Source organism: Coregonus clupeaformis, chromosome 9 (genome assembly GCF_020615455.1).
Source record: "Coregonus clupeaformis isolate EN_2021a chromosome 9, ASM2061545v1, whole genome shotgun sequence".
In the NCBI taxonomy this organism is placed as follows: domain Eukaryota; kingdom Metazoa; phylum Chordata; class Actinopteri; order Salmoniformes; family Salmonidae; genus Coregonus; species Coregonus clupeaformis.
The window spans coordinates 3904079-3918251 of record NC_059200.1 but is presented as its reverse complement, the minus strand read 5'-3'; the positions used below and the strand labels follow the sequence as shown (position 1 = coordinate 3918251).

General features: G+C 44.3%; 1 protein-coding gene across 1 annotated transcript; it reads right to left on the bottom strand.

The window, feature by feature from the left end:
* Positions 1-5116: 5116 nt before the first annotated feature.
* On the bottom strand, positions 5117-6687 carry LOC121574324 (class A basic helix-loop-helix protein 9-like). Its single transcript, XM_041886940.1, has one exon. It carries the CDS (start codon positions 6303-6305, stop codon positions 5385-5387), a length of 921 nt encoding a protein of 306 aa, XP_041742874.1. The 5' UTR covers positions 6306-6687; the 3' UTR covers positions 5117-5384.
* Between the last annotated feature and the right edge of the window lie 7486 nt (positions 6688-14173).

Genomic DNA, 14173 nt, shown 5'->3' with positions numbered 1-14173 from the left:
GAGCTAGCTAGATAGCTAACGTTATCCAATGGTACATCATCAAATGTACTTCTGTTGAAACGGGACAACACAAATCAAATCAAAACAAATTTTATTTGCCACACAGGTACAAAAGTATCTATATTCACAGTAAAATGAGTCCTATGTCGACATAACCTGAAAGGCCGCTCAGGAAGGAAGATGCCACTGCTCTAAAACCACCATAAAAAAGACAGACTACGGTTTGCAACTGCACATGGGGACAAAGATCGTACTTTTTGGAGAAATGTCCTCTGGTCTGATGAAACAAAAGTATAACTTTTTGGCCATAATGACCATCGTTATGTTTGGAGGAAAAAGTGGGTTGCTTGCAAGCCGAAGAACACCATCCCAACCGTGAAGAACGGGGGTGGCAGCATCATGCTGTGGGGGTGCTTTGCTGCAGGAGGGACTGGTGCACTTCACAAAATTGATGGCATCATGAGGAAGGAAAATAATGTGGATATATTGAAGCAACATCTCAAGACATCAGTCAAGAAGTTAAAGCTTGGTCGCAAATGGGTCTTCCAAATGGACAATGACCCCAAGCATACTTCCAAAGTTGTGGCAAAATGGCTTAAGGACAACAAAGTCAAGGTATTGGAGTGGCCATCACAAAGCCCTGACCTCAAACTTATAGAACATTTGTGGGCAGAACTGAAAAAGTGTGTGCGAGCAAGGAGGCCTACAAACCTGACTCAGTTACACCAGCTCTGTCAGGAGGAATGGGCCAAAATTCACCCAATTTATTGTGGGAAGCTTGTGGAAGGCTACCCAAAACGTTTTACCCAAGTTAAACAATTTAAAGGCAGTGCTACCAAATACTAATTGAGTGTATGTAAACTTCTGATCAACTGGGAATGTGATGAAAGAAATAAAAGCTGAAATAAATAATTCTCTCTACTATTATTCTGACATTTCACATTCTTAAAATAAAGTGGTGATCCTAACTGACCTAAGACAGGGAATTTTTACTAGGATTAAATGTCAGGAATTGTGAAAAACTGAGTTTAAATGTATTTGGCTAAGGTGTATGTAAATTTCCGACTTCAACTGTACACAACAGCTGTTAGATACTGCTATCTGACAGATAACTAGCTAGAGCTGAACTGGATGTGGTAGCTATTAGCCAGCTAACTAGCTGCTAGTAGTTCATTCACTTCAGTCGAGAGGGGATGAAACATTAGCTAACATAACATGGCAGTTACTCTACTAGCTCAGCACTGGAAATAAATACTTTTTTTTGTCTAACAGCAGTTACCTTGCCAGCTAGATCAGTCAACTAAAGAGTAGCCAGTTTCTGCTCTGCTTGCTTTTACAACTCAAAGAAAATACGCAACACAGACAGTGCTGCCTCTGTTCATCTCTGCCGTGCTTGTCCTATACACCAGCCTTTCAGCAGCTTTGCCTTCACACAGGCTGTCCGCATGCTCTGTGGTGTCTGTGGGGTCCTAAATCCAGCCGGCCTACCCAACCGCTATGAGGCACACTGGCACCGCGTTTTGTATCACAATGCAATGATAAAACTGGAGCTGGAACAGAAATGCAATTTCAGAAGGTCGTTGTTAGAATTCAGTATCACAGCTTATTATTCTGGTAGAGCTCAGATGTTGCAACTATGTAGGGGTGTTCCTGACATGTAATTTGATTTACTGCGCCTTACAATGATTTATGTGTGTGCGCCTGGGAAAGTAAGCTGCTATCAGTTGTTTATACATGTCATGGAAACAAGCTAAGGATGTCAGATGCCCTGAAGCTACCTTACCCTGCATTTGGTGATGTCATAGTGCCATGGGTGTCTGTACTACTGTAAATATGAATGCCATTGTGTGGTGTGTGTGTTTGTGTGTGTGTGTCTGAACTGAAGTACCCTAGTTGTGGGGGGTGAGTTTAGGGCGTAAGGTCTTTCCTCTTGTCTCCTTTAGGTGAAAATGCAGTCCAGGCAGGTGACTAATTTCTGCGTCTTACACACTGCTCAGGTTACACATTGGCATCGTTTCTCTAAAACGTTTATCTTGTTTTCTATTCCGTCTGGACGTTGGCGGTGGACGTCATGGAGGAGGAGTTGTCTGACAGAGAATCATCGCTGACGGGTTGACGTGTTCAGGTACTGAGGTAAACTCTCTGGTGAGTCACAACATAGAAGCCTGGCCTGGGAATTATGCTCTCTCTGTATGAAGCCTGAGAAAATTCTAGATGGTACAACACCTAGTGGCCTTTTCAAGAGGTTTGGATCTCTTGCTGTAATGGCTAAGTTGTTGGACTGAAAGTCACAGCGACCTAGGTTTAGAGTCCCAATCGGACTACACCACAAATTCACAACAATACCTTGAAACTTCAGCTTCCATTTGTGGTGATATAGATTGAAAAGAAGATGGAAGCAAAAGCCTTAACTTGACAGACCTCTGTTGAACACAAACTGAATGGAGGCTGCCCTCTAGTGACCATACCAGCGCAAACAACCTATACAGCTGTCTCTTCTATCAGTGTGCCTATGACCTTAGGTGAAGGGTTCCCCAGCTGGCGGCCCGAATCTGGCCAGTGGGTGATTTTATTTGTCCCCAATCTTTCAGCAAATCAGCGCCAAGTGATTTAAATTTTTTGAAATATGTTCCAAAGTATTCCCACGCATAATAAAGAGATATACACTGAGTATATAAAACATTAAGAACACCTGCTCTTTCCATGAGGTGAAAGCTATGATCCCTTATTGATGTCATTTGTTAACCCCACTTCAATCAGTGTAGATGCAGGGGAGGACACAGGTTAGAGAAGGATTGTTAAGCCTTGAGACAATTGAGACATGGATTGTGTATGTGTGCCATTCAAGAGAGTGAATGGGCAAGACAAAAGATTTAAGTGCCTTTGAAGGGGGTATAGTAGTAGGTGCCTGGTGCACCAGTTTGTGTCAAGAACTGCAATGCTGCTGGGTTGTTCACGCTCAACAGTTTCCCGTGTGTATCAAGAATGGTCCACCACCCAAAGGACATACAGCCAACTTGACACAACTGTGGGAAGCATTTTAGTCAACATGGGCCAACATCCCTGTGGAACACTTTCGACACCTTGTAGAGTCCATGCCCTGATTAATTGAGGCTGTTCTGAGGGCAAAAGGGGTGCAACTCAATATTAGGAAGGTGTTCCTAATGTTTGGTATACTCAGTGTACTGTATATCATCTTAGACAATGGACAATGATATGGAACACTATTGGTATCTTTTATACTGTTTTATTAATCTAATTTCATGAGGTTCACAAAGTGGTATATATATATACTTGGGTGAAAGAGTATCCACTGTGCACCACGAACTGCACATTATATTAGGTTGGGATTGACTAGTATTTTGCAATAGAGAGAAATTAATACATGTATGGGTGTTATCGTACAGTTACATACACGGGACCTACATAGAAAAGCATGTAAACAGGTAGCCAGGGTTGGCTTGGCTTTTTTCCACAGTAAGTGTGAAGACATGCCGTCACCGCGTCTGTCACTCAAATGTGTCTATGATAAGATTGAAATGGTGAGTCAAAGTTTTACAGTGATTCACGTCTGTGAATGAAAGAGCACCTCTATCCACTCTCCACCCTTCAACAGACACACACGCACACACGCACGGACGCACACACACACACACGCACGCATGCGCACACACACATGCACACACACACGCACGTGTACACACACCCACACGCACGCACGCGCGCACACACATGCACGCACACATACACACGCACGCGTACACACACGTACACACACCCACACACGCACACACGCACGCACACATGCACACTTACAGGCTCTCCACTGAGTCTATTGTACAGTAGCTGTCCTCAGCCCAGTTCCTTTCAGTGGCAGCCCAAGGCCCATCCTGGCAGACCTCCATGGTGTTCAAACAGTGATCTAACACACCCCTTCACACACGGACACACACGGACACACACACACTCACTATCACACACTCACTATCACACCCGCGGGCCAGAGCAGCCCCTCAGCCAGGGGATTTCACCGCTCTGATGACGGGGCATGGACTTCCTTCCTGAGCCTTCATAAATCTGTCCGTGGCCTCAGTCCTATAGTCTAATATTAAAGCTGTTTCCATGACATACTGTAGCAGGAGAGGGGAGTGGGAAGCTCTTGTGAGTACAGGTGCAGGTTGGATGGTAGGATGGGGGGGGTAGTAAGTAAGTTAGGTAGTAAGTAATGTGGACCACTGTAATATTGCATTGTTGTTGTATTTGATTATTTGATTAAGTTTATTTGGAAGTGTAGGCACAAACATATGCATGCTCATAGACACACGCACATCCTTATAAAACGCACATGCACACACCCAAAAATTATTTTGTCACAACATTCCTCAATGATTCCACACTGGGAACAGAATAGGTGATGTTGCACCACTGGCTATTGGTCCATTATTGCCTTTTATTTTTGCGTGTAAAAAGAACCTTGGCTTCTCTTTTCCTAGAAATATGACAAGAATGGGCAAGCAAACCCATTTCTCAGCTAGGAGAGGGACCCTTGTCAGCTGAGACCCTGGGAAGATAGAGGCTGAAGAGAACAGACCTCAAGGCAAAAATCAACATGTGCACGCACACACACACACGCACGCACACACACACACTTTCATGTAAACTGCACAAATTCGTAAGTCATATTTTTTAAAGGTTTTATTACTACGTTTTAAAACAGTATACAAACTGTAACATCCATATACATTAGTACAATAATGCAATATAAAAATCTAAAACACGTTTGTTTGTTGGGTTTGTAAAGAGGATTGCTGCTATACATTCAGACTCTCAACACTTTGGACAAGTGAGGTGTGTGTTTTGAGCAGTTGAAAGTTTTACATCTATAAGAACAACATTCATTGGCCTTATAATTTTAAACAAAAAACAAGGCTTGAATGGTCATGTTTAAAACATCCAGAAATGTACATTGCCATTGCATTCAAGATATGACAATCATATTTACATTGTTAGATAACATCTCCAGTATCCCTGCACATTGTAAATATGGTACTGGAACTGACTGACCCTGTATATAGTATGCTTACATACTTTCTCGTTCTACCTTATGTTATTTTTAGTGTTACATTGTTATTGATTACTGCATTGTTGGGTTTAGAGCTTGCAAGAAAGGCATTTCACTTTGACATTAAAACGTGAAACTAATTCAGTGTCTCTACTTTAGAGAGTAGCACTGTAATACTGAATCCATTGCAACAGTGAGAGCACATGAAGCTCACTTTTTCATATTTTTCCCTGAGATCATTAGGACAGTTGGCTGGTCTATTCTCCAGGCTCCAGGGGTCACAGTGGTGGATAGCTAGGCCATAACTTCTCTGGTCCTAGTGTCAGAGCAGGGGCAAGCTGTGCTGGGGGCCTGCTGTCTCCTGGATGTAGCTCACCTGCCAGGGGAGGCCCAGGGCTGGAGACGACTCCATAAACGCGTCCATATAGCCCTGGGCGCAGGAGGCCCACACCCCCGTCTGGTACCCCAGCCCCTCGCCCACCTGGGTGTACCTAATAGGGCTGGGCGGCTGCTCCAAGGGGTTTCCTGTCCCACAGTGTCCTTTTGAGGTGTACAACTGGCCCTTGGCGGGGTAGCAGGGGTAGTATGGTGAGGTGGGGCATGAGGAGCCCATGCTGTCCATGTAGAGGTGTGTCTCTGTTGGCAGCCTGTGAGGGTGAGGGTGGGTTCCCTGTTGGGGCTGGATCTGATGGGGGAGTGATGCGTGGTTCCAGGAGACGTAGTTCTGGGGCTCCAGGCGATGAGCGACTGACACCCTGGGCAGGTCCAGCCTTGATGTCCCCACCTTTCCCACCACCAATGGCCCCCCAGCTGGCCTGTGGCACTCCCAGTGGGAGCAGGGCTTACTGGGGGGGTTGGAGCTGAGGAAGACAGATAGGGCCGAGATGCGGTTGATGGCCCTCTGCAGGGTGGAAATCTTGGAGAGCCGCTTGCCGCTGAGGTCGTGGTTGAGTGCCACACGCAGAGCGTTGAAGGCCTGGTTGTAGTCCAGGATACGTTTGCGTTCGCGTACGTTGGCGGCCACACGGCGGGCCTTGGAGCGGACCGGGCGGCTACGCTTCTTGGACTGTCCCTCCTCAGGGTCGTCGCTGGGGGGGCTGCTGGCCGAGCCCTCGCTGTCCTGCAAGGGGCCCTTGGGGCTGCCGTCGCTCGCCTCATCATCCTCCCCCTGACCCAGCATGCTCAGCTCCAGGTCCTCCTCTGAGAATTCCTCTGACCTTTCCAGACTGCTTCCGCTCATCATCACTGGCTGTTGTTGTAGTTGCTCTGTAGCCACTGTCTACTTAGTTGTTTCTATGTAGCCGCTGTCTGTAGCTTTGTGTAATTCTTCTTGTATAGTGGAGGCTATGAGGTAGATTAGATGCTGTGTACCTGGTGTGTTCCTATAGCTGCCGTCGCTATGCCAGCCCCTCTTCTGCTGTTGAACCGTGGCTTGTTCTGCGGGGCTGCCGGTCAGGTTGGTTTTGGGAGCTGTGTCCTGCGGCGTCTTTCACGGAGCTGCCGGTCGGGTTGGTGTTGGGTGCTGTGTCCCGCGGCGTCTTTCACGGGGCTGTCAGTCGGGATGTTGTTGGGTGTTATGTCCTGACAGCCCTGGTCTCCGTCTCCTCTCCGACTCCTCTGGTGCCCTGTGATTATCTCTGCCTCCGCGGGATGGCCCTGCCAGCTTTTTAAAGCCAGCCCTTCTCCTCCAGTCACATGGTACAGTCACCTATGAGGAATGGTGCGCTTTCTCTACCTGGTTTATGGGCGCCCTCAAGGCAAATGGGCTGTCACCTCCTCCTCCTCCACAGACACTCCCTCACCCCTTACAGGATCTCTAAGTGTTTCAACACTTCCACGGAATTGAAATATATAAAAAGCAAAAGTAAAGTGCTCATTTTTGGCATGACAATTGACTTTTTCTTGACTTCTGCCTATTAATTATTTTTGGAACATACCGTATCTAGGCCATTGATGAATCACTTCGGCTCTGAGAGGGTGCTCCAATGTATGAAGCTTGCTTCGATGTAAATCCACAAATGCATTTATTTCCTCTCAAATACCTATTATTTTGCAGCTTACTAGTCACGTTGCTTAGACTGGTGCTATTTATTCTGGTGCACATTTTTCTGATATTTATCTTAGTTGGTGTCCCATGAATATTAGTCACTGGACATCCGTGACAAATTGTGTGTTTATCAGATAGCAGCCTAATCTGCGTTGTGCTAGTTTCCCCTCGTCTTACCAATGTGGGAGAAGGAGGGAGGGAAGAGGAACTCTCTTATCTATTTTGGGTTAGAATTGTCCATGCAATTAGCTCTCCAAAGTCGCCTCTCTCTCTCTCTCTCTCTCTCTCTCTCTCTCTCTCTCTCTCTCTCTCTCTCTCTCTCTCTCTCTCTCTCTCTCTCTCTCTCTCTCTCTCTCTCTCTCTCTCTCTCTCTCTCTCTCTCTCTCTCTCTCTCTCTCTCTCTCTCTCTCTCTCTCTCTCTCTCTCTCTCTCTCCCTCCCTCCCTCTCTCTCTCATGTAATTTAGGGGAGCTCCTGTGGAACCCTATCCCCATAAATCAGGCTTGGGCAGCACCTGAGGACAGGAGCAGAGCACTGCCTGGACATCAAAGAAAATAAAAATTAGGGCAAATATTTTACAATTAGAACCTGCAAACCCTGCTGACTGGGCTGACTGAGCTGGGGCCATCGACTCGGCTTCTCTTCTTTTGTGTCAAGTTGGAATTGGTCATGCGCCGAATGACGTACAGATACAAATGATGGTGTTCTGAATGATGTAGATTATCTGCTGAACAGATTGAAAAGAGCACATTCTAAAAGTGCTCAATTCACCTCATCAGAGAAAACAACAGGGGGCCATACTCGCAAGACTTTTGCTTACACTTGAGGTTTAGACCTGTGGTCTAACATGGCTAGCTGCTAGCTTTTCTCATAGGCCAACCTGACACAATTAGACACTATGCTGAGTACGACCAGCTGAGCACATAATTATATCGGGTAACAGAATAACGAATCAACCTATCAGAAACCTTACACGGTAGAGCCATCATCCAATCGCATTTGTTAAACAGGTCAACTTGGCCACCAGAGGGAGATTCTAAATCCTCCAACTTCATGGTTTAGTTTATTAAAAGTGGTGTGCCAATATAAATTGCATGATGCTTCCTTATGGGCTACTGACATTACACAAAATTCAAAAGGCACGTTTTCGCAAATATGACCAAATTCAACGTTTTAGCTTACCGTTTCAAACATATCCATGTGCTTTTATGGGGAAAAAAACATATAGGAGGATTATATGTTTATATTCATAGCTACATCGTAAAATAAGTTGAAGACGATGGTGATCTTGTCAAATAGCTGAATTTTATAACTGCCACTATCACTGACTGATGGCGCAGTCTGCTAAGGCAGTTAGCTTGAGGTTTGAGGGCTATGACAGCAGTGAGTTCAGACCTCACTTGAGCAAGTTCTTTTTTAAAGGAAATAAATCTCCACTGCTGGTCCTCAAATCATATTAATATATATATATATATATATATATATATATATATATATATATATATATATATATATATATATATATATATATATATATATTCACTGCTCAAAAAAATAAAGGGAACACTTAAACAACACAATGTAACTCCAAGTCAATCACACTTCTGTGAAATCAAACTGTTCACTTAGGAAGCAACACTGATTGACAATAAATGTCACATGCTGTTGTGCAAATGGAATAGACAACAGGTGGAAATTATAGACAATTAGCAAGACACCCCCAATAAAGGACAGGTTTTGCAGGTGGTGACCACAGACCACTTCTCAGTTCCTATGCTTCCTGGCTGATGTTTTGGTCACTTTTGAATGCTGGCGGTGCTTTCACTCTAGTGCTAGCATGAGACGGAGTCTACAACCCACACAAGTGGCTCAGGTAGTGCAGCTCATCCAGGATGGCACATCAATGCGAGCTGTGGCAAGAAGGTTGCTGTGTCTGTCAGCGTAGTGTCCAGAGCATGGAGGCGCTACCAGGAGACAGGCTAGTACATCAGGAGACGTGGAGGAGGCCGTAGGAGAGCAACAACCCAGCAGCAGGACTGCTACCTCCGCCTTTGTGCAAGGAGGAGCAGGAGGAGCACTGCCAGAGCCCTGCAAAATGACCTCCAGCAGGCCACAAATGTGCATGTGTCTGCTCAAACGGTCAGAAACAGACTCCATGAGGGTGGTATGAGGGCCCGACGTCCACAGGTGGGGGTTGTGCTTACACCCCAACACCGTGTAGGACGTTTGGCATTTGCCAGAGAACACCAAGATTGGCAAATTCGCCACTGGCGCCCTGTGCTCTTCACAGATGAAAGCAGGTTCACACTGAGCACGTGACAGACGTGACAGAGTCTGGAGACGCCGTGGAGAACGTTCTGCTGCCTGCAACATCCTCCAGCAAGACGGGTTGGCGGTGGGTCAGTCATGGTGTGGGGTGGCATTTCTTTGGGGGGCCGCACAGCCCTCCATGTGCTCGCCAAAGGTAGCCTGACTGCCATTAGGTACCGAGATGAGATCCTCACACCCCTTGTGAGACCATATGCTGGTGCGGTTGGCCCTGGGTTCCTCCTAATGCAAGACAATGCTAGACCTCATGTGGCTGGAGTGTGTCAGCAGTTCCTGCAAGAGGAAGGCATTGATGCTATGGACTGGCCCGCCCGTTCCCCAGACCTGAATCCATTGAGCACATCTGGGACATCATGTCTCGCTCCATCCACCAACACCACGTTGCACCACAGACTGTCCAGGAGTTGGCGGATGCTTTAGTCCAGGTCTGGGAGGAGATCCCTCAGGAGACCATCCGCCACCTCATCAGGAGCATGCCCAGGCATTGTAGGGAGGTCATACAGACACGTGGAGGCCACACACACTACTGAGCCTCATTTTGACTTGTTTTAAGGACATTACATCAAAGTTGAATCAGCCTGTAGTGTGGTTTTCCACTTTAATTTTGAGGGTGATTCCAAATCCAGACCTCCATGGGTTGATACATTTGATTTCCATTGATAATTTTTGTGTGATTTTGTTGTCAGCACATTCAACTATGTAAAGAAAAAAGTATTTAATAAGATTATTTCATTCATTCAGATCTAGGATGTGTTATTTTAGTGTTCCCTTTTTTGAGCAGTGTATATATATATATGTGTATATATATATATATAAAGATAAATATATAAAGATATATATATATATATATATTACACCTAATATTACACCTAAATGTAGGCCTACATCGTTTTACACACATTTTCTATAATGAGCTATTTCTAATTATATAATTATAATTGTCACATATGCGTATATGTGACAATTTTAATTATATAATTAGAAATAGCTCATTATAGAAAATGTGTGTAAAACGATGTAGGCCTACATTTAGGTGTAATATACAGGTAACTGCCAAAATCATGGAATACATGTGTGGTTCTTGAGTTCATTAAGAAATTAACATCCCATCATGCTTAGAATAATGTATAAAAATGCTCGGCAGGCCCTTATTTAGGCTACCATGGCTATGCCCCCATAGGATGACAATGCTCCCATCCACACGCACAAGTGGTCACTGAATGTATGTAAACCAATGCCATGGCCATCTCAGTAACCAGATCTCAACCCAATTGAACACTTATGGGAGATTCTGAAGCGGCGCCTGAGACACCATTTTCCACCACCATCAACAAAACACCAAATTATGGAATTTATTGTGGAAGAATTGTGTTGCATCCCTCCAATAGAGTTCCAGACACTTATATAATCTATGCCAAGGTGCATTGAAGCTGTTCTGGCTCGTGGTGGCCCAACACCCTAAGACACTTTATGTTTCCTTTATTTTGGCAGTTATCTGTATGTAATATAATATAATATAATTACTAGGCCCTAGCAGTGTGTTTGTCTACAAGGCTGAAGAAAGACGTAGCTCCTTATTAAATTCATTCTTAATCTTCATTTTCAAGGTGTTGACTGCACTTCCCTTCTCAACACACTAACACGATAAATGTAATTCTACAATTCAAAGGGAAAAAAACATCCAAACCCACGCCGCATGATGCGGAAAGTGTGAGGAATTCAGCTATTTACACTGTGAGCTATTTGTCCAGTCACACAATTAAACATGATCTAGTTAGTTTGATTATCAGAACGTGCCGTTGGACTTCTGTTAAGAACGCTTTCGTGAATTGTTTTGGGATCACGTCCAAATACATCAACGATTTTAATTGGCTGATTCTGAATTTGTTACCGGATATAATTATGTGCTCAGCTGGTCGTACTTAGCATAGTGGCTAATTGTGTCAGGTTGACCTATGAGAAAAGCTAGCAGCTAGCCATTTTAGACCACAAGTCTAAACCTCGGGTCTAAGCAAAAGTTTGTGAGTATGGCCCCCAGCAGTTTAAACTGTAAATGTTTTGGAGTTGGGGAAAGCCCTGCATACACAGGATTAACCTTTGTGTTGGTTGCTTTGGTGGACACAGTGAAATATGATTTGCTTGACCTTTTAAGGCTTCAAAGGCTCCTGGCCAAGTGTGTGTGTTGGGTCAGGTAACTAAAGGATAGGCCCTCACACGGTGAACTGGAGATCGTTGAGAAACATTGCTTTCTTCCTGCCCTCTTCATTTTATGGTATATGTCGCAGCTGAAAGATGCCAACCGTTAGCACAATTACAAAGTCCAGGGTTTCAGCTCTTTCCAATCACAACTATCGATCAGAGGTGCATAGGAAAATACTTTTCTGGTAAAAAGGTCTTTATAAAATACATTTGATTGATTGAAAATACATTTGATTGATTCTGGTGTGTCTTTCGCATTAAAATGTATGTAATTGTCCCACTGAAAAATAAAACTACCAAGAATTAGGTTTTCAGAAGACTGAGGCAGGTTTTCTTTCCTTTAACTATTTACCTGGGCTTTGCTAATTTTATATTTATTTTGATCCTGACAAACTCCCCAGTCCCTGAGCAAAGCCCAGGTAAAAAGTTAAAGGAAAACCTGCCGTTGTCTTCTGAAAATCTAACCCTGGGATAGAGTTTTATTTTTCAGTGAGAAAATTACACAAATTGTCATTCATTTTCAATTACAGTTTTTCTCAATTGCTAAAACACTAAACCCTATTGTCTGAACCAAATGCTCAGTTGCCTGAACCCACTGATTGAATCAATCACTCTTTTGGCAAAACCATAAGCACTTTTCACCTGTTTAGACATAACTTGCCAACACATTTTCATTGTGATGCACCCGTGCTGCATAATGGTGAGCACAGGTGACAAAAGTCAAACACAATTAGAGCACAGGTGTCACCACTTGAACACAACAACTCAAAATTGATCACACTTGTGGCTAATGATGTGAGGGAACATATACAGTAAGCCAGTTCAGAGAGCACTGGTTTGTGAGGCCCTACAATGGATAGAAATCTGAGAGGAAGAGTTCGTGTGAGAGGAGGTCGAGGTGGTCGAGGTGGTCAGCGAAGACAAAGAACAGTAATATCTGATGAAATCAGAGCTACTGTGATTGACCATGTTCTTGTCCATGGTATGAGCATGAGGGAGGCTGGACAAAGGGTACAACCAAACATCAGTAGATTCACTGTGTCCACCATAATCCGAAGATTTAGAGAAGAGAACAGGTAATTACCTTTTTTTGACATTATAGTACAGTATGTAAATGTTGACAGCAATTACTGTATGACATACTATATACTGTACCACAGTATACTGTAAGTAAATATATGTTTCAGTACATCACTGTACCAATGTACTGTAGTATTGTAATGGAGGGTTGGTCTAACTGTTTGTAGGCCTAGTATTCCATGTATATTCTTTGTAACTCCATGTTCTCTTTTTGTAGAATTAAAAGACTGCCACATGGGGGTGGGAGGACAGGTATGTTCTCCCCACACCAAGAGACCCTAATTGTTGATATGGTCCGTGAGAACAATGCCATTAAACTGAGCGAAATTCAGCAGAAGATCATTGAGGACCATTTACATTTTGAGGGTATCAACAGTGTCAGCCTCTCTACTGTTGATCGTGTCCTCAAGCGCAACAGACTGCGCATGAAACAGCTATACAGAGTGCCCTTTGATCGCAACTCAGACAGAGTCAAAGAGCAAAGATTCCAGTATGTACAGGTTGGCATATATCCAGACACATTCAATGTTGATTACTCTAAGTAGTGATTTACTGTAGTGGCCTAAATCACTTTTTCCGTATCACTTACAAAACTATATCTATTTCTACAGAGGGTTTTTCAACTGGATGCAATGGAAAGACCCCATCAATACATCTACATGGATGAAGCTGGGTTTAATCTCACCAAAAGGAGAAGGAGAGGCCAGAATGTGATTGGCCATCGGGCCATTGTTGGTGTTCCTGGGCAGCGTGGTGGCAATGTCACATTATGTGCTGCCATCAGCAATCATGGGGGTTGTCCACCATCATGCCAACCTGGGGCCCTACAACACTCACCAGCTCCTCATTTTCCTCAATCACATGCGAGATGCTTTGTTAGGGCAGCAGGATGAGCATCCCATCTACGTTGTTGTTTGGGACAATGTGAGTTTTCACAGAGCCCTCCAGGTTAGAGAGTGGTACAATATGAACCAAGGTTTTATCAATCTTTGCCTTCCACCGTACTCCCCTTTCCTAAACCCCATTGAGGAATTATTCTCCTCATGGCGGTGGAAGGTATATGAATGCCAACCTTACACCAGGGTAAATCTCCTGCAAGCCATGGGACTTGCCTGTGGTGACATAGGTGTGGAGGCATGCCAAGCCTGGATACGGCATACCAGGGGTTTTTTCCCCCGTTGCCTGGCCAGACAAAATGTGGCCTGTGATGTGGATGAAGTCCTGTGGCCTTACCCAGTACGGAGACATGATGCTGTGGCTGAGTAATGCACTTATTTGTATATTTTTGTACTTTATTTTTACATGGGCTTACTGTACACAAGTGGCAAACGCATAAGCTTTCTGTTTGTTTTTACAAGTGCTACATGTAAATGCACAACATTTCTGTTTTGTCTTTTTGTACAAGTGCTAAATGCACAGTTTTTTTTGTTTTGCAACATGCATTTAGCCTACAGTGAA